This window comes from Salmo trutta, unplaced genomic scaffold, assembly GCF_901001165.1.
Source record: "Salmo trutta unplaced genomic scaffold, fSalTru1.1, whole genome shotgun sequence".
Lineage (NCBI taxonomy): Eukaryota > Metazoa > Chordata > Actinopteri > Salmoniformes > Salmonidae > Salmo > Salmo trutta.
Window position 1 is genome coordinate 205,092 of NW_021822711.1, and position 26,378 is coordinate 231,469.

The following is a 26,378-nucleotide window of genomic DNA, read 5'->3' on the forward strand; positions in this document are numbered from 1 at the left end:
ACTCACACCTGTAGAGGGAATGTTACAGACCACTCACACCTGTAGAGGGAACGTTACAGACATACAGACCACTCACACCTGTAGAGGGAACATTACAGACATACAGACCACTCACACCTGTAGAGGGAACATTACAGACATACAGACCACTCACACCTGTAGAGGGAACATTACAGACCACTCACACCTGTAGAGGGAACATTACAGACATACAGACCACTCACACCTGTAGAGGGAACATTACAAACCACTCACACCTGTAGAGGGAACATTACAGACATACAGACCACTCACACCTGTAGAGGGAACGTTACAGACATACAGACCACTCACACCTGTAGAGGGAACATTACAGACCACTCACACCTGTAGAGGGAACATTACAGACCACTCACACCTGTAGAGGGAACGTTACAGACCACTCACACCTGTAGAGGGAACGTTACAGACCACTCACACCTGTAGAGGGAACGTTACAGACATACAGACCACTCACACCTGTAGAGGGAACGTTACAGACCACTCACACCTGTAGAGGGAACATTACAGACCACTCACACCTGTAGAGGGAACATTACAGACCACTCACACCTGTAGAGGTAACATTACAGACCACTCACACCTGTAGAGGGAACATTACAGACCACTCACACCTGTAGAGGGAACATTACAGACCACTCACACCTGTAGAGGGAACATTACAGACCACTCACACCTGTAGAGGGAACAATACAGACCACTCACACCTGTAGAGGGAACATTACAGACATACAGACCACTCACACCTGTAGAGGGAACGTTACAGACCACTCACACCTGTAGAGGGAACGTTACAGAAATACAGACCACTCACACCTGTAGAGGGAACGTTACAGACCACTCACACCTGTAGAGGGAACGTTACAGAAATACAGACCACTCACACCTGTAGAGGGAACATTACAGACATACAGACCACTCACACCTGTAGAGGGAACATTACAGACCACTCACACCTGTAGAGGGAATGTTACAGACCACTCACACCTGTAGAGGGAACGTTACAGACATACAGACCACTCACACCTGTAGAGGGAACATTACAGACATACAGACCACTCACACCTGTAGAGGGAACATTACAGACATACAGACCACTCACACCTGTAGAGGGAACATTACAGTCATACAGACCACTCACACCTGTAGAGGGAACATTACAGACCACTCACACCTGTAGAGGGAACATTACAGACATACAGACCACTCACACCTGTAGAGGGAACATTACAAACCACTCACACCTGTAGAGGGAACATTACAGACATACAGACCACTCACACCTGTAGAGGGAACGTTACAGACATACAGACCACTCACACCTGTAGAGGGAACATTACAGACCACTCACACCTGTAGAGGGAACATTACAGACCACTCACACCTGTAGAGGGAACGTTACAGACCACTCACACCTGTAGAGGGAACGTTACAGACCACTCACACCTGTAGAGGGAACGTTACAGACATACAGACCACTCACACCTGTAGAGGGAACGTTACAGACCACTCACACCTGTAGAGGGAACATTACAGACCACTCACACCTGTAGAGGGAACATTACAGACCACTCACACCTGTAGAGGTAACATTACAGACCACTCACACCTGTAGAGGGAACATTACAGACCACTCACACCTGTAGAGGGAACATTACAGACCACTCACACCTGTAGAGGGAACATTACAGACCACTCACACCTGTAGAGGGAACAATACAGACCACTCACACCTGTAGAGGGAACATTACAGACATACAGACCACTCACAGCTGTAGAGGGAACATTACAGACATACAGACAACTCACACCTGTAGAGGGAACGTTACAGACCACTCACACCTGTAGAGGGAACGTTACAGACCACTCACACCTGTAGAGGGAACGTTACAGACCACTCACACCTGTAGAGGGAACGTTACAGACATACAGACCACTCACACCTGTAGAGGGAACGTTACAGACATACAGACCACTCACACCTGTAGAGGGAACGTTACAGACCACTCACACCTGTAGAGGGAACGTTACAGACCACTCACACCTGTAGAGGGAACGTTACAGACCACTCACACCTGTAGAGGGAACGTTACAGACCACTCACACCTGTAGAGGGAACGTTACAGACCACTCACACCTGTAGAGGGAACGTTACAGACCACTCACACCTGTAGAGGGAACGTTACAGACCACTCACACCTGTAGAAGGAACATTACAGACCACTCACACCTGTAGAGGGAACATTACAGACCACTCACACCTGTAGAGGGAACGTTACAGTCATACAGACCACTCACACCTGTAGAGGGAACGTTACAGTCATACAGACCTCTCACACCTGTAGAGGGAACATTACAGACCACTCACACCTGTAGAGGGAACATTACAGACATACAGACCACTCACACCTGTAGAGGGAACGTTACAGACATACAGACCACTCACACCTGTAGAGGGAACGTTACAGACATACAGACCACTCACACCTGTAGAGGGAACGTTACAGACATACAGACCACTCACACCTGTAGAGGGAACGTTACAGTCATACAGACCACTCACACCTGTAGAGGGAACATTACAGACCACTCACACCTGTAGAGGGAACATTACAGACATACAGACCACTCACACCTGTAGAGGGAACATTACAGACATACAGACCACTCACACCTGTAGAGGGAACATTACAGACCACTCACACCTGTAGAGGGAACGTTACAGACCACTCACACCTGTAGAGGGAACGTTACAGACATACAGACCACTCACACCTGTAGAGGGAACATTACAGACCACTCACACCTGTAGAGGGAACATTACAGACATACAGACCACTCACACCTGTAGAGGGAACGTTACAGACATACAGACCACTCACACCTGTAGAGGGAACGTTACAGACATACAGACCACTCACACCTGTAGAGGGAACATTACAGACATACAGACCACTCACACCTGTAGAGGGAACGTTACAGACATACAGACCACTCACACCTGTAGAGGGAACGTTACAGACATACAGACCACTCACACCTGTAGAGGGAACGTTACAGACATACAGACCACTCACACCTGTAGAGGGAACGTTACAGACATACAGACCACTCACACCTGTAGAGGGAACGTTACAGACATACAGACCACTCACACCTGTAGAGGGAACATTACAGACCACTCACACCTGTAGAGGGAACATTACAGACCACTCACACCTGTAGAGGGAACAATACAGACCACTCACACCTGTAGAGGGAACATTACAGACATACAGACCACTCACAGCTGTAGAGGGAACATTACAGACCACTCACACCTGTAGAGGGAACATTACAGACATACAGACAACTCACACCTGTAGAGGGAACGTTACAGACCACTCACACCTGTAGAGTGAACGTTACAGACCACTCACACCTGTAGAGGGAACGTTACAGACCACTCACACCTGTAGAGGGAACGTTACAGACCACTCACACCTGTAGAGGGAACGTTACAGACATACAAACCACTCACACCTGTAGAGGGAACGTTACAGACATACAGACCACTCACACCTGTAGAGGGAACGTTACAGACCACTCACACCTGTAGAGGGAACGTTACAGACCACTCACACCTGTAGAGGGAACGTTACAGACCACTCACACCTGTAGAGGGAACGTTACAGACCACTCACACCTGTAGAGGGAACATTACAGACCACTCACACCTGTAGAAGGAACATTACAGACCACTCACACCTGTAGAGGGAACATTACAGACCACTCACACCTGTAGAGGGAACGTTACAGTCATACAGACCTCTCACACCTGTAGAGGGAACATTACAGACCACTCACACCTGTAGAGGGAACATTACAGACATACAGACCACTCACACCTGTAGAGGGAACGTTACAGACATACAGACCACTCATACCTGTAGAGGGAACGTTACAGACATACAGACCACTCACACCTGTAGAGGGAACATTACAGACCACTCACACCTGTAGAGGGAACGTTACAGTCATACAGACCACTCACACCTGTAGAGGGAACATTACAGACCACTCACACCTGTAGAGGGAACATTACAGACATACAGACCACTCACACCTGTAGAGGGAACATTACAGACATACAGACCACTCACACCTGTAGAGGGAACATTACAGACCACTCACACCTGTAGAGGGAACGTTACAGACCACTCACACCTGTAGAGGGAACGTTACAGACATACAGACCACTCACACCTGTAGAGGGAACATTACAGACATACAGACCACTCACACCTGTAGAGGGAACATTACAGACATACAGACCACTCACACCTGTAGAGGGAACGTTACAGACATACAGACCACTCACACCTGTAGAGGGAACGTTACAGACATACAGACCACTCACACCTGTAGAGGGAACGTTACAGACATACAGACCACTCACACCTGTAGAGGGAACGTTACAGACATACAGACCACTCACACCTGTAGAGGGAACGTTACAGACATACAGACCACTCACACCTGTAGAGGGAACATTACAGACCACTCACACCTGTAGAGGGAACATTACAGACCACTCACACCTGTAGAGGGAACGTTACAGACCACTCACACCTGTAGAGGGAACGTTACAGACCACTCACACCTGTAGAGGGAACATTACAGACCACTCACACCTGTAGAGGGAACATTACAGACCACTCACACCTGTAGAGGGAACGTTACAGACCACTCACACCTGTAGAGGGAACGTTACAGACCACTCACACCTGTAGAGGGAACGTTACAGACCACTCACACCTGTAGAGGGAACGTTACAGACCACTCACACCTGTAGAGGGAACGTTACAGACCACTCACACCTGTAGAGGGAACATTACAGACCACTCACACCTGTAGAGGGAACGTTACAGACCACTCACACCTGTAGAGGGAACGTTACAGACCACTCACACCTGTAGAGGGAACGTTACAGACCACTCACACCTGTAGAGGGAACATTACAGACCACTCACACCTGTAGAGGGAACATTACAGACCACTCACACCTGTAGAGGGAACATTACAGACCACTCACACCTGTAGAGGGAACATTACAGACCACTCACACCTGTAGAGGGAACATTACAGACCACTCACACCTGTAGAGGGAACATTACAGACCACTCACACCTGTAGAGGGAACATTACAGACCACTCACACCTGTAGAGGGAACATTACAGACCACTCACACCTGTAGAGGGAACATTACAGACCACTCACACCTGTAGAGGGAACATTACAGACCACTCACACCTGTAGAGGGAACATTACAGACCACTCACACCTGTAGAGGGCACAATACAGACCACTCACACCTGTAGAGGGAACATTACAGACCACTCACACCTGTAGAGGGAACATTACAGACATACAGACCACTCACACCTGTAGAGGGAACGTTACAGACATACAGACCACTCACAGCTGTAGAGGGAACATTACAGACCACTCACACCTGTAGAGGGAACATTACAGACATACAGACCACTCACACCTGTAGAGGGAACATTACAGACCACTCACACCTGTAGAGGGAACGTTACAGACCACTCACACCTGTAGAGGGAACGTTACAGACCACTTACACCTGTAGAGGGAACGTTACAGACCACTTACACCTGTAGAGGGAACGTTACAGACCACTTACACCTGTAGAGGGAACGTTACAGACAACTCACACCTGTAGAGGGAACGTTACAGACCACTCACACCTGTAGAGGGAACGTTACAGACCACTCACACCTGTAGAGGGAACATTACAGACATACAGACCACTCACACCTGTAGAGGGAACATTACAGACATACAGACCACTCACACCTGTAGAGGGAACATTACAGACCACTCACACCTGTAGAGGGAACGTTACAGACCACTCACACCTGTAGAGGGAACGTTACAGACCACTCACACCTGTAGAGGGAACATTACAGACCACTCACACCTGTAGAGGGAACGTTACAGACCACTCACACCTGTAGAGGGAACGTTACAGACCACTCACACCTGTAGAGGGAACGTTACAGACCACTCACACCTGTAGAGGGAACGTTACAGACCACTCACACCTGTAGAGGGAACATTACAGACCACTCACACCTGTAGAGGGAACATTACAGACCACTCACACCTGTAGAGGGAACATTACAGACCACTCACACCTGTAGAGGGAACATTACAGACCACTCACACCTGTAGAGGGAACGTTACAGTCATACAGACCACTCACACCTGTAGAGGGAACGTTACAGTCATACAGACCTCTCACACCTGTAGAGGGAACATTACAGACCACTCACACCTGTAGAGGGAACATTACAGACATACAGACCACTCACACCTATAGAGGGAACGTTACAGACATACAGACCACTCACACCTGTAGAGGGAACGTTACAGACATACAGACCACTCACACCTGTAGAGGGAACGTTACAGACCACTCACACCTGTAGAGGGAACGTTACAGACATACAGACCACTCACACCTGTAGAGGGAACATTACAGACATACAGACCACTCACACCTGTAGAGGGAACATTACAGACCACTCACACCTGTAGAGGGAACATTACAGACATACAGACCACTCACACCTGTAGAGGGAACGTTACAGACATACAGACCACTCACACCTGTAGAGGGAACATTACAGACCACTCACACCTGTAGAGGGAACGTTACAGACCACTCACACCTGTATAGGGAACGTTACAGACCACTCACACCTGTAGAGGGAACATTACAGACCACTCACACCTGTAGAGGGAACGTTACAGACCACTCACACCTGTAGAGGGAACGTTACAGACCACTCACACCTGTAGAGGGAACGTTACAGACATACAGACCACTCACACCTGTAGAGGGAACGTTACAGACATACAGACCACTCACACCTGTAGAGGGAACATTACAAACCACTCACACCTGTAGAGGGAACGTTACAGACATACAGACCACTCACACCTGTAGAGGGAACGTTACAGACATACAGACCACTCACACCTGTAGAGGGAACGTTACAGACCACTCACACCTGTAGAGGGAACATTACAGACCACTCACACCTGTAGAGGGAACGTTACAGACCACTCACACCTGTAGAGGGAACGTTACAGACCACTCACACCTGTAGAGGGAACGTTACAGACCACTCACACCTGTAGAGGGAACGTTACAGACCACTCACACCTGTAGAGGGAACGTTACAGACCACTCACACCTGTAGAGGGAACATTACAGACATACAGACCACTCACACCTGTAGAGGGAACGTTACAGACATACAGACCACTCAAACCTGTAGAGGGAACGTTACAGACATACAGACCACTCACACCTGTAGAGGGAACATTACAGACCACTCACACCTGTAGAGGGAACATTACAGACCACTCACACCTGTAGAGGGAACATTACAGACCACTCACACCTGTAGAGGGAACGTTACAGACCACTCACACCTGTAGAGGGAACGTTACAGACCACTCACACCTGTAGAGGGAACGTTACAGACCACTCACACCTGTAGAGGGAACATTACAGACATACAGACCACTCACACCTGTAGAGGGAACGTTACAGACATACAGACCACTCACACCTGTAGAGGGAACATTACAGACCACTCACACCTGTAGAGGGAACATTACAGACCACTCACACCTGTAGAGGGAACATTACAGACCACTCACACCTGTAGAGGGAACATTACAGACCACTCACACCTGTAGAGGGAACATTACAGACCACTCACACCTGTAGAGGGAACATTACAGACCACTCACACCTGTAGAGGGAACATTACAGACCACTCACACCTGTAGAGGGAACATTACAGACCACTCACACCTGTAGAGGGAACATTACAGACCACTCACACCTGTAGAGGGAACATTACAGACCACTCACACCTGTAGAGGGAACATTACAGACCACTCACACCTGTAGAGGGAACATTACAGACCACTCACACCTGTAGAGTGAACATTACAGACCACTCACACCTGTAGAGGGAACAATACAGACCACTCACACCTGTAGAGGGAACAATACAGACCACTCACACCTGTAGAGGGAACATTACAGACCACTCACACCTGTAGAGGGAACATTACAGACATACAGACCACTCACACCTGTAGAGGGAACGTTACAGACATACAGACCACTCACAGCTGTAGAGGGAACATTACAGACCACTCACACCTGTAGAGGGAACATTACAGACATACAGACCACTCACACCTGTAGAGGGAACATTACAGACCACTCACACCTGTAGAGGGAACGTTACAGACCACTCACACCTGTAGAGGGAACGTTACAGACCACTTACACCTGTAGAGGGAACGTTACAGACCACTTACACCTGTAGAGGGAACGTTACAGACAACTCACACCTGTAGAGGGAACGTTACAGTCATACAGACCACTCACACCTGTAGAGGGAACATTACAGACCACTCACACCTGTAGAGGGAACATTACAGACATACAGACCACTCACACCTGTAGAGGGAACGTTACAGACATACAGACCACTCACACCTGTAGAGGGAACGTTACAGACATACAGACCACTCACACCTGTAGAGGGAACATTACAGACACCTCACACCTGTAGAGGGAACATTACAGACCACTCACACCTGTAGAGGGAACATTACAGACCACTCACACCTGTAGAGGGAACATTACAGACCACTCACACCTGTAGAGGGAACATTACAGACATACAGACCACTCACACCTGTAGAGGGAACATTACAGACCACTCACACCTGTAGAGGGAACGTTACAGACCACTCACACCTGTAGAGGGAACGTTACAGACCACTCACACCTGTAGAGGGAACGTTACAGACCACTCACACCTGTAGAGGGAACATTACAGACATACAGACCACTCACACCTGTAGAGGGAACATTACAGACCACTCGCACCTGTAGAGGGAACGTTACAGACATACAGACCACTCACACCTGTAGAGGGAACATTACAGACCACTCACACCTGTAGAGGGAACATTACAGACCACTCACACCTGTAGAGGGAACATTACAGACCACTCACACCTGTAGAGGGAACGTTACAGACCACTCACACCTGTAGAGGGAACATTACAGAGCACTCACACCTGTAGAGAGAACATTACAGACATACAGACCACTCACACCTGTAGAGGGAACGTTACAGACATACAGACCACTCACACCTGTAGAGGGAACATTACAGACCACTCACACCTGTAGAGGGAACATTACAGACCACTCACACCTGTGGAGGGAACATTACAGACCACTCACACCTGTAGAGGGAACATTACAGACATACAGACGACTCACACCTGTAGAGGGAACAATACAGACCACTCACACCTGTAGAGGGAACATTACAGACCACTCACACTTGTAGAGGGAACATTACAGACATACAGACCACTCACACCTGTAGAGGGAACATTACAGACCACTCACACCTGTAGAGTGAACATTACAGACATACAGACCACTCACACCTGTAGAGGGAACGTTACAGACATACAGACCACTCACACCTGTAGAGGGAACGTTACAGACATACAGACCACTCACACCTGTAGAGGGAACGTTACAGACATACAGACCACTCACACCTGTAGAGGGAACAATACAGACCACTCACACCTGTAGAGGGAACATTACAGACCGCTCACACCTGTAGAGGGAACATTACAGACCACTCACACCTGTAGAGGGAACATTACAGACCACTCACACCTGTAGAGGGAACAATACAGACCACTCACACCTGTAGAGGGAACAATACAGACCACTCACACCTGTAGAGGGAACATTACAGACATACAGACCACTCACACCTGTAGAGGGAACATTACAGACCACTCACACCTGTAGAGGGAACGTTACAGACCACTCACACCTGTAGAGGGAACATTACAGACCACTCACACCTGTAGAGGGAACGTTACAGACATACAGACCACTCACACCTGTAGAGGGAACATTACAGACCACTCACACCTGTAGAGGGAACGTTACAGACCACTCACACCTGTAGAGGGAACGTTACAGACATACAGACCACTCACCTGTAGAGGGAACATTACAGACCACTCACACCTGTAGAGGGAACGTTACAGACATACAGACCACTCACACCTGTAGAGGGAACATTACAGACCACTCACACCTGTAGAGGGAACATTACAGACCACTCACACCTGTAGAGGGAACATTACAGACCACTCACACCTGTAGAGGGAACATTACAGACCACTCACACCTGTAGAGGGAACAATACAGACCACTCACACCTGTAGAGGGAACAATACAGACCACTCACACCTGTAGAGGGAACAATACAGACCACTCACACCTGTAGAGGGAACATTACAGACATACAGACCACTCACACCTGTAGAGGGAACGTTACAGACCACTCACACCTGTAGAGGGAACGTTACAGACCACTCACACCTGTAGAGGGAACGTTACAGACCACTCACACCTGTAGAGGGAACGTTACAGACCACTCACACCTGTAGAGGGAACGTTACAGACCACTCACACCTGTAGAGGGAACGTTACAGACCACTCACACCTGTAGAGGGAACGTTACAGACCACTCACACCTGTAGAGGGAACATTACAGACCACTCACACCTGTAGAGGGAACATTACAGACCACTCACACCTGTAGAGGGAACATTACAGACCACTCACACCTGTAGAGGGAACATTACAGACCACTCACACCTGTAGAGGGAACATTACAGACCACTCACACCTGTAGAGGGAACAATACAGACCACTCACACCTGTAGAGGGAACAATACAGACCACTCACACCTGTAGAGGGAACAATACAGACCACTCACACCTGTAGAGGGAACATTACAGACATACAGACCACTCACACCTGTAGAGGGAACATTACAGACATACAGACCACTCACACCTGTAGAGGGAACATTACAGACCACTCACACCTGTAGAGGGAACGTTACAGACCACTCACACCTGTAGAGGGAACGTTACAGACCACTCACACCTGTAGAGGGAACGTTACAGACCACTCACACTTGTAGAGGGAACGTTACAGACCACTCACACCTGTAGAGGGAACGTTACAGACCACTCACACCTGTAGAGGGAACATTACAGACCACTCACACCTGTAGAGGGAACGTTACAGACATACAGACCACTCACACCTGTAGAGGGAACATTACAGACCACTCACACCTGTAGAGGGAACGTTACAGACCACTTACACCTGTAGAGGGAACGTTACAGACCACTTACACCTGTAGAGGGAACGTTACAGACCACTTACACCTGTAGAGGGAACGTTACAGACAACTCACACCTGTAGAGGGAACGTTACAGACCACTCACACCTGTAGAGGGAACGTTACAGACCACTCACACCTGTAGAGGGAACATTACAGACATACAGACCACTCACACCTGTAGAGGGAACATTACAGACATACAGACCACTCACACCTGTAGAGGGAACATTACAGACCACTCACACCTGTAGAGGGAACGTTACAGACCACTCACACCTGTAGAGGGAACGTTACAGACCACTCACACCTGTAGAGGGAACATTACAGACCACTCACACCTGTAGAGGGAACGTTACAGACCACTCACACCTGTAGAGGGAACGTTACAGACCACTCACACCTGTAGAGGGAACGTTACAGACCACTCACACCTGTAGAGGGAACGTTACAGACCACTCACACCTGTAGAGGGAACATTACAGACCACTCACACCTGTAGAGGGAACATTACAGACCACTCACACCTGTAGAGGGAACATTACAGACCACTCACACCTGTAGAGGGAACGTTACAGTCATACAGACCACTCACACCTGTAGAGGGAACGTTACAGTCATACAGACCTCTCACACCTGTAGAGGGAACATTACAGACCACTCACACCTGTAGAGGGAACATTACAGACATACAGACCACTCACACCTATAGAGGGAACGTTACAGACATACAGACCACTCACACCTGTAGAGGGAACGTTACAGACATACAGACCACTCACACCTGTAGAGGGAACGTTACAGACCACTCACACCTGTAGAGGGAACGTTACAGACATACAGACCACTCACACCTGTAGAGGGAACATTACAGACATACAGACCACTCACACCTGTAGAGGGAACATTACAGACCACTCACACCTGTAGAGGGAACATTACAGACATACAGACCACTCACACCTGTAGAGGGAACGTTACAGACATACAGACCACTCACACCTGTAGAGGGAACATTACAGACCACTCACACCTGTAGAGGGAACGTTACAGACCACTCACACCTGTATAGGGAACGTTACAGACCACTCACACCTGTAGAGGGAACATTACAGACCACTCACACCTGTAGAGGGAACGTTACAGACCACTCACACCTGTAGAGGGAACGTTACAGACCACTCACACCTGTAGAGGGAACGTTACAGACATACAGACCACTCACACCTGTAGAGGGAACGTTACAGACATACAGACCACTCACACCTGTAGAGGGAACATTACAAACCACTCACACCTGTAGAGGGAACGTTACAGACATACAGACCACTCACACCTGTAGAGGGAACGTTACAGACATACAGACCACTCACACCTGTAGAGGGAACGTTACAGACCACTCACACCTGTAGAGGGAACATTACAGACCACTCACACCTGTAGAGGGAACGTTACAGACCACTCACACCTGTAGAGGGAACGTTACAGACCACTCACACCTGTAGAGGGAACGTTACAGACCACTCACACCTGTAGAGGGAACGTTACAGACCACTCACACCTGTAGAGGGAACGTTACAGACCACTCACACCTGTAGAGGGAACATTACAGACATACAGACCACTCACACCTGTAGAGGGAACGTTACAGACATACAGACCACTCAAACCTGTAGAGGGAACGTTACAGACATACAGACCACTCACACCTGTAGAGGGAACATACAGACCACTCACACCTGTAGAGGGAACATTACAGACCACTCACACCTGTAGAGGGAACATTACAGACCACTCACACCTGTAGAGGGAACGTTACAGACCACTCACACCTGTAGAGGGAACGTTACAGACCACTCACACCTGTAGAGGGAACGTTACAGACCACTCACACCTGTAGAGGGAACATTACAGACATACAGACCACTCACACCTGTAGAGGGAACGTTACAGACATACAGACCACTCACACCTGTAGAGGGAACATTACAGACCACTCACACCTGTAGAGGGAACATTACAGACCACTCACACCTGTAGAGGGAACATTACAGACCACTCACACCTGTAGAGGGAACATTACAGACCACTCACACCTGTAGAGGGAACATTACAGACCACTCACACCTGTAGAGGGAACATTACAGACCACTCACACCTGTAGAGGGAACATTACAGACCACTCACACCTGTAGAGGGAACATTACAGACCACTCACACCTGTAGAGGGAACATTACAGACCACTCACACCTGTAGAGGGAACATTACAGACCACTCACACCTGTAGAGGGAACATTACAGACCACTCACACCTGTAGAGTGAACATTACAGACCACTCACACCTGTAGAGGGAACAATACAGACCACTCACACCTGTAGAGGGAACAATACAGACCACTCACACCTGTAGAGGGAACATTACAGACCACTCACACCTGTAGAGGGAACATTACAGACATACAGACCACTCACACCTGTAGAGGGAACGTTACAGACATACAGACCACTCACAGCTGTAGAGGGAACATTACAGACCACTCACACCTGTAGAGGGAACATTACAGACATACAGACCACTCACACCTGTAGAGGGAACATTACAGACCACTCACACCTGTAGAGGGAACGTTACAGACCACTCACACCTGTAGAGGGAACGTTACAGACCACTTACACCTGTAGAGGGAACGTTACAGACCACTTACACCTGTAGAGGGAACGTTACAGACAACTCACACCTGTAGAGGGAACGTTACAGTCATACAGACCACTCACACCTGTAGAGGGAACATTACAGACCACTCACACCTGTAGAGGGAACATTACAGACATACAGACCACTCACACCTGTAGAGGGAACGTTACAGACATACAGACCACTCACACCTGTAGAGGGAACGTTACAGACATACAGACCACTCACACCTGTAGAGGGAACATTACAGACACCTCACACCTGTAGAGGGAACATTACAGACCACTCACACCTGTAGAGGGAACATTACAGACCACTCACACCTGTAGAGGGAACATTACAGACCACTCACACCTGTAGAGGGAACATTACAGACATACAGACCACTCACACCTGTAGAGGGAACATTACAGACCACTCACACCTGTAGAGGGAACGTTACAGACCACTCACACCTGTAGAGGGAACGTTACAGACCACTCACACCTGTAGAGGGAACGTTACAGACCACTCACACCTGTAGAGGGAACATTACAGACATACAGACCACTCACACCTGTAGAGGGAACATTACAGACCACTCGCACCTGTAGAGGGAACGTTACAGACATACAGACCACTCACACCTGTAGAGGGAACATTACAGACCACTCACACCTGTAGAGGGAACATTACAGACCACTCACACCTGTAGAGGGAACATTACAGACCACTCACACCTGTAGAGGGAACGTTACAGACCACTCACACCTGTAGAGGGAACATTACAGAGCACTCACACCTGTAGAGAGAACATTACAGACATACAGACCACTCACACCTGTAGAGGGAACGTTACAGACATACAGACCACTCACACCTGTAGAGGGAACATTACAGACCACTCACACCTGTAGAGGGAACATTACAGACCACTCACACCTGTGGAGGGAACATTACAGACCACTCACACCTGTAGAGGGAACATTACAGACATACAGACGACTCACACCTGTAGAGGGAACAATACAGACCACTCACACCTGTAGAGGGAACATTACAGACCACTCACACTTGTAGAGGGAACATTACAGACATACAGACCACTCACACCTGTAGAGGGAACATTACAGACCACTCACACCTGTAGAGTGAACATTACAGACATACAGACCACTCACACCTGTAGAGGGAACGTTACAGACATACAGACCACTCACACCTGTAGAGGGAACGTTACAGACATACAGACCACTCACACCTGTAGAGGGAACAATACAGACCACTCACACCTGTAGAGGGAACATTACAGACCGCTCACACCTGTAGAGGGAACATTACAGACCACTCACACCTGTAGAGGGAACATTACAGACCACTCACACCTGTAGAGGGAACAATACAGACCACTCACACCTGTAGAGGGAACAATACAGACCACTCACACCTGTAGAGGGAACATTACAGACATACAGACCACTCACACCTGTAGAGGGAACATTACAGACCACTCACACCTGTAGAGGGAACGTTACAGACCACTCACACCTGTAGAGGGAACATTACAGACCACTCACACCTGTAGAGGGAACGTTACAGACATACAGACCACTCACACCTGTAGAGGGAACATTACAGACCACTCACACCTGTAGAGGGAACGTTACAGACCACTCACACCTGTAGAGGGAACGTTACAGACATACAGACCACTCACCTGTAGAGGGAACATTACAGACCACTCACACCTGTAGAGGGAACGTTACAGACATACAGACCACTCACACCTGTAGAGGGAACATTACAGACCACTCACACCTGTAGAGGGAACATTACAGACCACTCACACCTGTAGAGGGAACATTACAGACCACTCACACCTGTAGAGGGAACATTACAGACCACTCACACCTGTAGAGGGAACAATACAGACCACTCACACCTGTAGAGGGAACAATACAGACCACTCACACCTGTAGAGGGAACAATACAGACCACTCACACCTGTAGAGGGAACATTACAGACATACAGACCACTCACACCTGTAGAGGGAACATTACAGACATACAGACCACTCACACCTGTAGAGGGAACGTTACAGACCACTCACACCTGTAGAGGGAACGTTACAGACCACTCACACCTGTAGAGGGAACGTTACAGACCACTCACACCTGTAGAGGGAACGTTACAGACCACTCACACCTGTAGAGGGAACGTTACAGACCACTCACACCTGTAGAGGGAACGTTACAGACCACTCACACCTGTAGAGGGAACATTACAGACCACTCACACCTGTAGAGGGAACATTACAGACCACTCACACCTGTAGAGGGAACATTACAGACCACTCACACCTGTAGAGGGAACATTACAGACCACTCACACCTGTAGAGGGAACATTACAGACCACTCACACCTGTAGAGGGAACAATACAGACCACTCACACCTGTAGAGGGAACAATACAGACCACTCACACCTGTAGAGGGAACAATACAGACCACTCACACCTGTAGAGGGAACATTACAGACATACAGACCACTCACACCTGTAGAGGGAACATTACAGACATACAGACCACTCACACCTGTAGAGGGAACATTACAGACCACTCACACCTGTAGAGGGAACGTTACAGACCACTCACACCTGTAGAGGGAACGTTACAGACCACTCACACCTGTAGAGGGAACGTTACAGACCACTCACACTTGTAGAGGGAACGTTACAGACCACTCACACCTGTAGAGGGAACGTTACAGACCACTCACACCTGTAGAGGGAACATTACAGACCACTCACACCTGTAGAGGGAACGTTACAGACATACAGACCACTCACACCTGTAGAGGGAACATTACAGACCACTCACACCTGTAGAGGGAACATTACAGACATACAGACCACTCACACCTGTAGAGGGAACATTAGACCACTCACACCTGTAGAGGGAACGTTACAGACCACTCACACCTGTAGAGGGAACGTTACAGACCACTCACACCTGTAGAGGGAACGTTACAGACCACTCACACCTGTAGAGGGAACATTACAGACCACTCACACCTGTAGAGGGAACATTACAGACCACTCACACCTGTAGAGGGAACATTACAGACCACTCACACCTGTAGAGGGAACATTACAGACCACTCACACCTGTAGAGGGAACATTACAGACCACTCACACCTGTAGAGGGAACATTACAGACCACTCACACCTGTAGAGGGAACATTACAGACCACTCACACCTGTAGAGGGAACATTACAGACATTCAGACAACTCACACAAATAAAATGTGATTGTCGTTGTCAGTGTACGCCCTCAGTGTACGCCCTCAGTGTACGCCCTCAGTGTACGCCCTCAGCGTACGCCTCCAACCATAACTAGGTGTTACATAGATCTCACCTCCATAGATAGCGAAGGCCTGGTCGTAGAAGAATCTCCTCTTCAACGTGTCCTCCATCTTGGTTCTGTCAACTATGTCATCTTTGGGCTGCAGAGACAGTTCCTGAAATGCAAACAGTAGTGTGGTGATTAACAGTTTGAGAAGACACAAAACACTACAGATCTAAGGTAGTGCATACCTACCAAAGCTGATTTCAGCTTTTAAAAGACGGCTGATTGTGAAGTTATTGGAAAGATTAAACCATTGCTTCAATCAGAAAAGTATTTGGTGCGATTCTGGCATACTGTAGTAGGCTATACTATAGGAGATGCTGTAACAGAGCTCACCTTAGTTTCCAGAGTTCTCTTCCTAGCTTTCAGTTCAGCCACAGCTTTAAGGACGTCAACATCAGGGGCACCATCCTGTTTCATCTGACGCACCAACTCACCCTGTAACGTGACAATTACACCTAGAGCTGACAGAATACTACTACTTCCCACACTTGACTGAACGTTTCTGCTGTCGTTAGGAGACCTTCATGGTAAACTGTAAATGAGAATTTGTTCTTAACTGACTTGCCTAGTTAAAAAAAAAATATATATATATATATATATATATATATATATATATATATATATCTCTAGAGTTCCTGCAAATGCTAAAGATCCATATATAGATGGCAGAGAGGACTGACTCCAACCTGCCCACCCAGTGTTTCCCCTAGATTTATTTAGCAGTTGCAGGCCACCACTAAATCGTTGCCGGCATTCCTCAGAAATAGGATGTGGGGAAAAATAGGTGTTCCTAATGTTTTGTACATTGTAATATTGAGCCCCCCACACACACCTTGTGTTTTGTTCAGTGTGTGTAAGTGGTGGTCCCATGATTCATGAGCTGAAATAAAAGATCCCAGAAATGTTCCATACGTACAAAATTTGACACACCTACAGTGGTTCTTCCTGTAAAAGTTACATCATACTGCAGCTCACCTTGCGGGCTGCCGCAGAATTCTCTGCCGCGTTATTTAATTGTCAGCCATTGTTACCATGAATGCTAGTTAGACCACCAGAGGGAACCTTTGAGGAGCATTTGATAGTCTTTAATACTGGCTGTACTAGAGAATGTAAACCATTTTTGTAAGAATATAGTATATGGGATTTATTAAGAAATGTAGCTGAATATGATTAATATTATGGTGTTTCTATTCCAAGAAAAACGAAACCCTCAGGGTTTCCGTTAGGAAAATATGGCGCTGTACAACGTGACCTTTATTTAACTAGGCAAGTCAGTTAAGAACAAATAATCTTATTTACAATGAACCTCTCGCTCTCTCTCCAAAATGGAAATAAAAATAAATGTACATACAGTACTAGTCAAAAGTTTGGACACCTACTCATTCAAGAATTTGTATTTATTTTTACTATTTTATACATTGTAGAATAATAGGGAAGACATCAAAACTTTGAAACACATGGAATCATGTAGTAACCAAGTGTCAAATTAAAATATATTTTATATTTGAGATTCTTCAAAGTAGCCAACATTTTCCATGATGACAGCTTTGCACACTCTTGGCATTCTGTCAACCAGCTTCACCTGGAATGCTTTTCCAACAGTTTAGAAGGCATTCCCACATATGCTGAGCACTTGTTGGCTGCTTTTCCTTCACTCTGTGGTCCAACACATCCCAAACCATCTCAATTGGGTTGAGGTCAGGTGATTGTGGAGGTCAGGTCATCTGATGCAGCACTCCATCACTCTCCTTGGTCAAATAGCCCTTACACAGTCTGGAGGTGTGATGGGTCATTGTCCTGTTGAAAAACAAATGATAGTGGGACTAATCCCAAACCAGATGGGATGGCGTATCGCTGCAGAATGCTGTGGTAGCCATGCTGGTTAAGTGTGCCTTGAATTAGAAATAAATCAGACAGTGTCACCAGCAAATCACCCCACACCATAACACCTCCTCCTCCATGCTTCACGGTGGGAACATGCAGAGATCATCCATTCACCTGCTCCGCGTCTCACAAAGACACAGTAGTTGGAACCAAAAACCTAAAATTTGGACTCATCAGACCAAAAGGACAAATTTCCACCGGTCTATTGTTTGTGTTTCTTGGCCCAAGCAAGTCTCTTCTTATTGGTGTCCTTTTTTAGTGGTTTCTTTGCAGCAATTTGACCATGAAGGTCTGATTCATGCAGTCTCCTCTGAACAGTTGATGTTGAGATGTGTCTGTTACTTGAACTCTGTGAAGCATTTATTTGGGCTGCAGTCTGAGGTTGGTAACTCTAATGAACGTATCCTCTGCAGCAGAGGTAACTCTGGGTCTTCCTTTCCTGTGGCGGTTCTCATGAGAGCCAGTTTCATCATAGCGCTTGATGGTTTTTGCAACTGCACTTGAAGAAACATTCAAAGTTCTTGAAATTTTCCGCATTGTCTCACCATTTCTTAAAGTAATGATGGACTGTTGTTTCTCTTTGCTGATTTGAGCCGTTCTTGCCATAATATGGACTTGGTCTTTTACTAAATAGGGCTGGGTGGTATTCCGTATTTTATGATATACTGGTATTGATGCAGGGATAGATTTGGGTTTTTACTTTACCTTCTAAAATGGTATTTGAATGTTCTGTTTGTTCAATGTGATACGCCATGTGTAACGTAAATTTGTATAGTTTACTTCGCTACTTGAGTCATCTCTCTCTGCTCTTTCTCTCCGTGCCACTTTCCACACAGACCTAGCCACGCCCCGTCACTCAAGGAGAGCATTTGTTGTTCCTCAACCACCAGACGCTTGCGTTCAGTCTGCATGGTCAATGCAGCAATGTTCATGACAACAATGCTGTTTTCACTTTGCTTCTTAATATAAATCCACTAGCGTTCTATAAATGACACTATTAGTTTGTGTTTCTTACATCAGCAAACAGCTAGTTTGTATTTTCTTAGCAAGTTGCCCTAAATCTTGTGAGACATATAGAGAATTTTCTAGACCATGTGTGTTAATTATTAATTGCAGAAGAGCTAGTAAGATGGGTGAACTCTATATGTTCTCTGGGTCATTAGACACCATTAGACATGCACTTGTCTGGGGTGTGGACACGACTGGTTATTCCTGTAACTGTGTTACGGCCTAATATGTACTATTGCTATGGTTACACCTCTAGGGACTTTTCCAGAACATGGGTGTTCCTTTCAGAGGAGCTAGAAGGATGACATGTCTGGTTATTTCTGTGCAACGGAATGCAACGGAATGTTGCTATGAACCTACATGCATGCACCGGTCTTAGTCCAGAACATGTGTGTATTTTTTAACTATTGATGTGGCTCTACAGTTTCTATGCCCTAATATGACACCAAACTAAAATGCGTGCAAGGCAATAAGGTAACGGTGGCTAAATGGCAGAAGGGATGAGTCATTAAGCAGAGTTACTATGTAAATAACTCTAAAGTTAGTTGTTTTCATGAACCAGCTCGGCTTGTATTACAACATAATACAAGTCTATTTGAACTCACAGGCTCCGGTATATGAGAAATATGATTGACTGAATATTTCCATGACAGACGCTAATTGTTAGCCGCTAATGCTAATAGCTAGCTAATAAATGTACTGAGTAAGAGCAAGCGTAGCTAGCTAATACAGCCTGATAATACCAGTGATGGTGTAGACCTAAATCAGCATGTTGTTTGTGCAACAGTATCTTCTAAATCAAAGACGAATATGCAAAGGAAGAATATGTTAGCTACATGAAGTAGCTAAGAGGACATGCAATGTAGCCAAAGCTTATAGAGTCCCCTAGGAAACACTTACCAACACTTTAGTTCCTACCCTGTCACAATAACTTCTCCCTGGCATTTTAATTCGTTGTCATCTCAAACACAGTATTCAAAGTGCCCACTATTATAATCTAACTATAGAATAGTCATTATATTTCCATGATTCCAACAGTTTTGCTCTAATTCACAAGTCAAATATTTTGGTTAAAAAAAAGTACAATTCTTTTGGGGTATCTGTACTTTACTCTTTTTGACAACTGTTACTTCACTACATTCCTAATGAAAATACTTTTTACTCCATACATTTTCCCTGACACCTAAAAGTACTCGTTACATTTTGAATGCTTGGCAGGACAGGAAAATGGTCCAATTCATGCACTTTTCAAGAGGAGATCCCTGGTCATCTACTGCCTCTGATCTGGAGGACTCACTAAACACAAATGCTTTGTTTGTAAATCATGTCTTGAGTGTTGGAGTGTTCCCCAGGCTATCCGTAAATAAAAAGAAAATTGTGCCATCTGGTTTGCGTAATATAAGGAATTTGAAATGATTTGATACTTAAGTACATTTGATCAATGACATTTACTTTTTTTTAGTCCCGTGTGGCTCAGTTGGTAGAGCATGGTGTTTGCAACGCCAGGGTTGTGGGTTCGATTCCCACGGGGGACCAGTACGGAGAAAAAAATTTATGCATTCACTACTGTAAGTCGCTCTGGATAAGAACGTCTGCTAAATGACTAAAATGTAAATGTTTTGATATTTAAGTACATCTAAAACCAAAACACTTTTGGACTTTTACTCAAGTTGTATTTTACTGGGTGACTTTCACTTTTCTATTAAGGTACCTTTACTTTTACTCAAGTATGACAAATTGTGTACTTTTTCCACCACTGCAATTGAGTGCAGGAAATACAGAAATGATAAAAGTGCTGAAATTTGTTTTGGTTGAAGTTAAATTGAAGTGCATAAAATAATAATAATGGAGAAACATTCTAAGTGATTTCAATGAGTCTATGTGTTGCCACCCTAGGATCACTCACTACTCTTAATGTAGAGCTTTTATTATTCAAAAACAAATACCGTCCATTTTCATTTTTTAAATACCATGATATAATATTTTGGCCATATCACCCAGCCCTACCGTCTTCTGTATGCCACCCCTACCTGGTCACAAAACAAATGATTGGCTCAAAACACATTAAGGAAAGAAACTCCACAAATGAACTTTTAACAAGGCACACCTGCTAATTGAAATGCATTCCAGGTGATTACCTCATGAAGCTGGTTGAGAGAATGCCAAGAGTGTGCAAAGCTGTCATCAAGGCAAATGGTGGCTACTTTGAAAAATATATTTTGATTTGTTTAACACTTTTGTTGACTACATGCTTCCATATTTGTTATTTCATAGTTTTGATGTCTTCGTTATTGGTCTACCATGTATAAAATAGTATAAATAAAGAAATCATTGAATAGGTAGGTGTCCAAACTTTTGACTGGTACTGTATACACACATTTTCAGGATGGTAAATCATTTTCAGTGTAAATTTAAAACAACTAAACCCTGATATAAAAGTCTGTAGTAAAAGGAGCTACATATTTAACAAAAAAAATATAATAAATAATAATCTTTTAAAACTGGTGGCAGAATCGTGCTGATATAGTATAAGAGGTCACAATAAGTTTTGTAACGATTCCTATGTTGTTGATGTAAATAATATTTGTTGGTTTGTGGTGTCTAATGAGGAGCAAACAGACACTGCTCTTGAAGCAGAAGCAAAACATTACTGAACATTAACGCGCCAATGTAAACTGATTTTTGGATATAAATATGAACTTTATCGAACAAAACATACAAAATATTGTGTAACATGAAGTCCTATGAGTGCCATCTGATGAAGATCAAAGGTTAGTGATTCATTTTCTCTCTATTTCTGCTTTCTGTGACTCCTCTCTGGCTGGAAAATGGCTGTTATTTGTGACTAGGCGCTGACCTAACAGAATCGCATGGTATGCTTTCACCGTAAAGCCTTTTTGAAATCGGACACTGTGGTTGGATTAACAAGAAGTTTATCTTTAAAATGGTGTTTAATACTTGTATGTTTGAGGAATTTTAATTATGCGATTTCTGTTGTTTGAATTTGGCGCCCTGCACTTTCACTGGCTGTTGTCAAATCAATCTCTAAGAAGTTAACAAAGAGCTGCAGTTAGTTTCAGAGTGGGTGGCAAGGAATAAGTTAGTCCTAAATATTTCTAAAACCATTGTATTTGGGGCAAATCATTCACTAAACATTGTAATGAATAATGTGGTAATTGAGCAAGAACTACTTGGAGTAACCCTGGATTGTAAACTGTCAACGGCGCTACTCTAACTTCTTAACATCCCTTTCAACAAGGCAGGTCCTACAGGCCCTAGTTTCTACCTTCTTAACAACACTATCAACAAGGCAGGTCCTACAGGCCCTAGTTTCTACCTTCTTAACAACACTATCAACAAGGCAGGTCCTACAGGCCCTAGTTTCTACCTTCTTAACAACACTATCAACAAGGCAGGTCCTACAGGCCCTAATATCTACCTTCTTAACAGCACTATCAACAAGGCAGGTCCTACAGGCCCTAATATCTAGCTTCTTAACAGCACTATCAACAAGGCAGGTCCTACAGGCCCTAGTTTCTAGCTTCTTAACAGCACTATCAACAAGGCAGGTCCTACAGGCCCTAGTTTCTAGCTTCTTAACAGCACTATCAACAAGGCAGGTCCTACAGGCCCTAGTTTCTAGCTTCTTAACAACACTATCAACAAGGCAGGTCCTACAGGCCCTAGTTTCTAGCTTCTTAACAACACTATCAACAAGGCAGGTCCTACAGGCCCTAGTTTCTAGCTTCTTAACAACACTATCAACAAGGCAGGTCCTACAGGCCCTAGTTTCTAGCTTCTTAACAACACTATCAACAAGGCAGGTCCTACAGGCCCTAGTTTTGTCGCACCTGGACTACTGTTCAGTCGTGTGGTCAGGTGCCACAAAGAGGGACTTAGGAAAATTGCAATTGGCTCAGAACAGGGCAGCACGGCTGGTCCATGGATGTACAGGGGGCTAACATTAGTAAGTCAGTCAATTTCTCCTGGTTCAAAGTGGAGGAGAGGTTGACTTCATCACTACTTGTATTTATGAGAGGTATTGACATGTTGAATGCACAGAGCTGTCCGTTTGAACTACTGGCACACAGCTCAGACACCCATGCATACCCCACAAGACATGCCACCAGAGGTCTGTTTAAACTACTGGCACACAGCTCAGACACCCATGCATACCCCACAAGACATACCACCAGAGGTCTGTTTAAACTACTTGCACACAGCTCAGACACCCATACATACCCCACAAGACATGCCACCAGAGGTCTCTTCACAGTCCCCAAGTCCAGAACAGACTATGGGAGGCTCACAGTACTACATAGAGCCATGACTACATGGAACTCTATTCCACATCAAGTAACTGATGCAGCAGTAGAATCAGAATTATTATTTTTTAAACATAAAAAATACATTGTGAAACAGCAGGGACTATGTAAGCAACACAACATAAGCACAGACACATGCATACAAACACACACATACGTACACATGGATGTTGTGTTGTAGATATGTGTTAGTAGAGTAGGGGCCAGAGGGCACACCGGGTGTTGTGAATGTATTGTATTGTTTTTAAAAATGTATAACAGCCTTCATTTTGATGGACCCCAGGAAGAGTAGCTGCTGACTTGGCATAAATACAAACTCACAATCACCAATAAAAACAAGAGTCAATTTTTTATTCCAAAAATGTCATGGGGACCACATTGATTTTGTTATAATGTTTAAGTCACTCAGTAAGAACTCGGCATCAGCCAAGGCAAAATGTCTAATTACAGGAAATAGCTTTGAAACTGCACATTTTCTCTCAGTCCCATGACAAAATGTGCAGAATTGCAGGTAATTTGCTTTAAAACAGCACAATGTTAGCTTTGTGGCCAAGATGAGGGCTTTTAAAAGCATTGGTCGGGGAGACCTCACAATTGGCTAGCCACTACCTCGCCCCTCAACGCTAACTTTGACACAACCGCAAAAAAAAAAAATACTAGGGGAAACACTGCCACCCAAATATCAGTGAATCAGCTCTGGGCTGAAACGTGGCATGGGGGGAAATAAGTCGCAGGGCGCAGGCATGGATTTAATACAATTATTTATCATATCCAAGCTAGCTGGTACAACTGTCAACAGAATATAGCTGTATTAAATCAGTTATTTACTGCTCTACAGATCTCCAACTAACAGGCACATTTTCTTTAAATCAGTTAGCATGCTAGCTACCGGTAGCTATGGGGCTACCGGTTCGTTAGCTAGCTACATGGCTATGCTACATTCAAAGATCTCTGCTAACGTTGTATGTAAATGTTAGCTAGCAAAATAAACAGCTACAGCAGCTTTGTTTGAGCTGTCATTTCTGGGAGATAACTAATGAATGCATGGATGATGTGGGGATGTTTGGAGTGGATAAAAAAAAGGTTTTAGCTTAATTCCCGTGGCTTTAAATGGCAATTTACCTGTTCTTTCACTGCCAGCCTCAGTGGGGCGAGGATTTCTTCAATATTGCCACTCATTTTGTGTCCTTCGGAAAGCTCCAGCCAAAGACTTTTCTTCTTCTTCCACAAGCAGACCGACAGAGATAACGACCTGTTTTGGGTCGGACAGCGCAGCAGCGACTGTAGAAACCGGCAGACCCTCGGCACCGAGCGAAGAGTGTGAATCTCAGTGCTGGTCCTCAGCAGTGCTGATGTTGCTCTACGAAGCATGGACCGCGGGCGGAGCGACAATGTGGATGGAACAGAATGATGAAATCTCAGAAAACAAGTAAATTAATGCTTCCGTTATCAAGTGGCAGTTTCAACATGTTCCCTAGAAAATTTGATAAATACACTTGGTGCAGATTCGACAAAGTATTCCAGCTTTCACCAGCAGATGAAGCTGTTACTGAGGAAGAGCAAAATGGTAAACTGAATCTTTCATAAACTCATTCATGGCCCGGTTGCATAAAACACCTTGTTTCCCATAAAGGTTTAGCTTATTGTCCCTTACCTAAAGGAATTGTTTATGGGCGTTGCATAGAGCCCTTCAA

General features: G+C 45.7%; 1 protein-coding gene across 1 annotated transcript in view; it reads right to left on the reverse strand.

Moving 5' to 3' along the window:
- gars1 (glycyl-tRNA synthetase 1) overlaps positions 1–26,100 on the reverse strand; it is a 49,621-nt gene extending 23,521 nt beyond the window's left edge. Inside the window, exons 1-3 of the mRNA XM_029744956.1 lie at positions 25,807–26,100; positions 17,801–17,902; positions 17,474–17,576 (exon numbers count right to left, since the gene is read on the reverse strand). Of these exons, the coding sequence (XP_029600816.1) occupies positions 17,474–17,576; positions 17,801–17,902; positions 25,807–26,055 (454 nt within the window). The 5' untranslated portion in view covers positions 26,056–26,100. The remainder of the gene's footprint in view (positions 1–17,473; positions 17,577–17,800; positions 17,903–25,806) is intronic.
- Between the last annotated feature and the right edge of the window lie 278 nt (positions 26,101–26,378).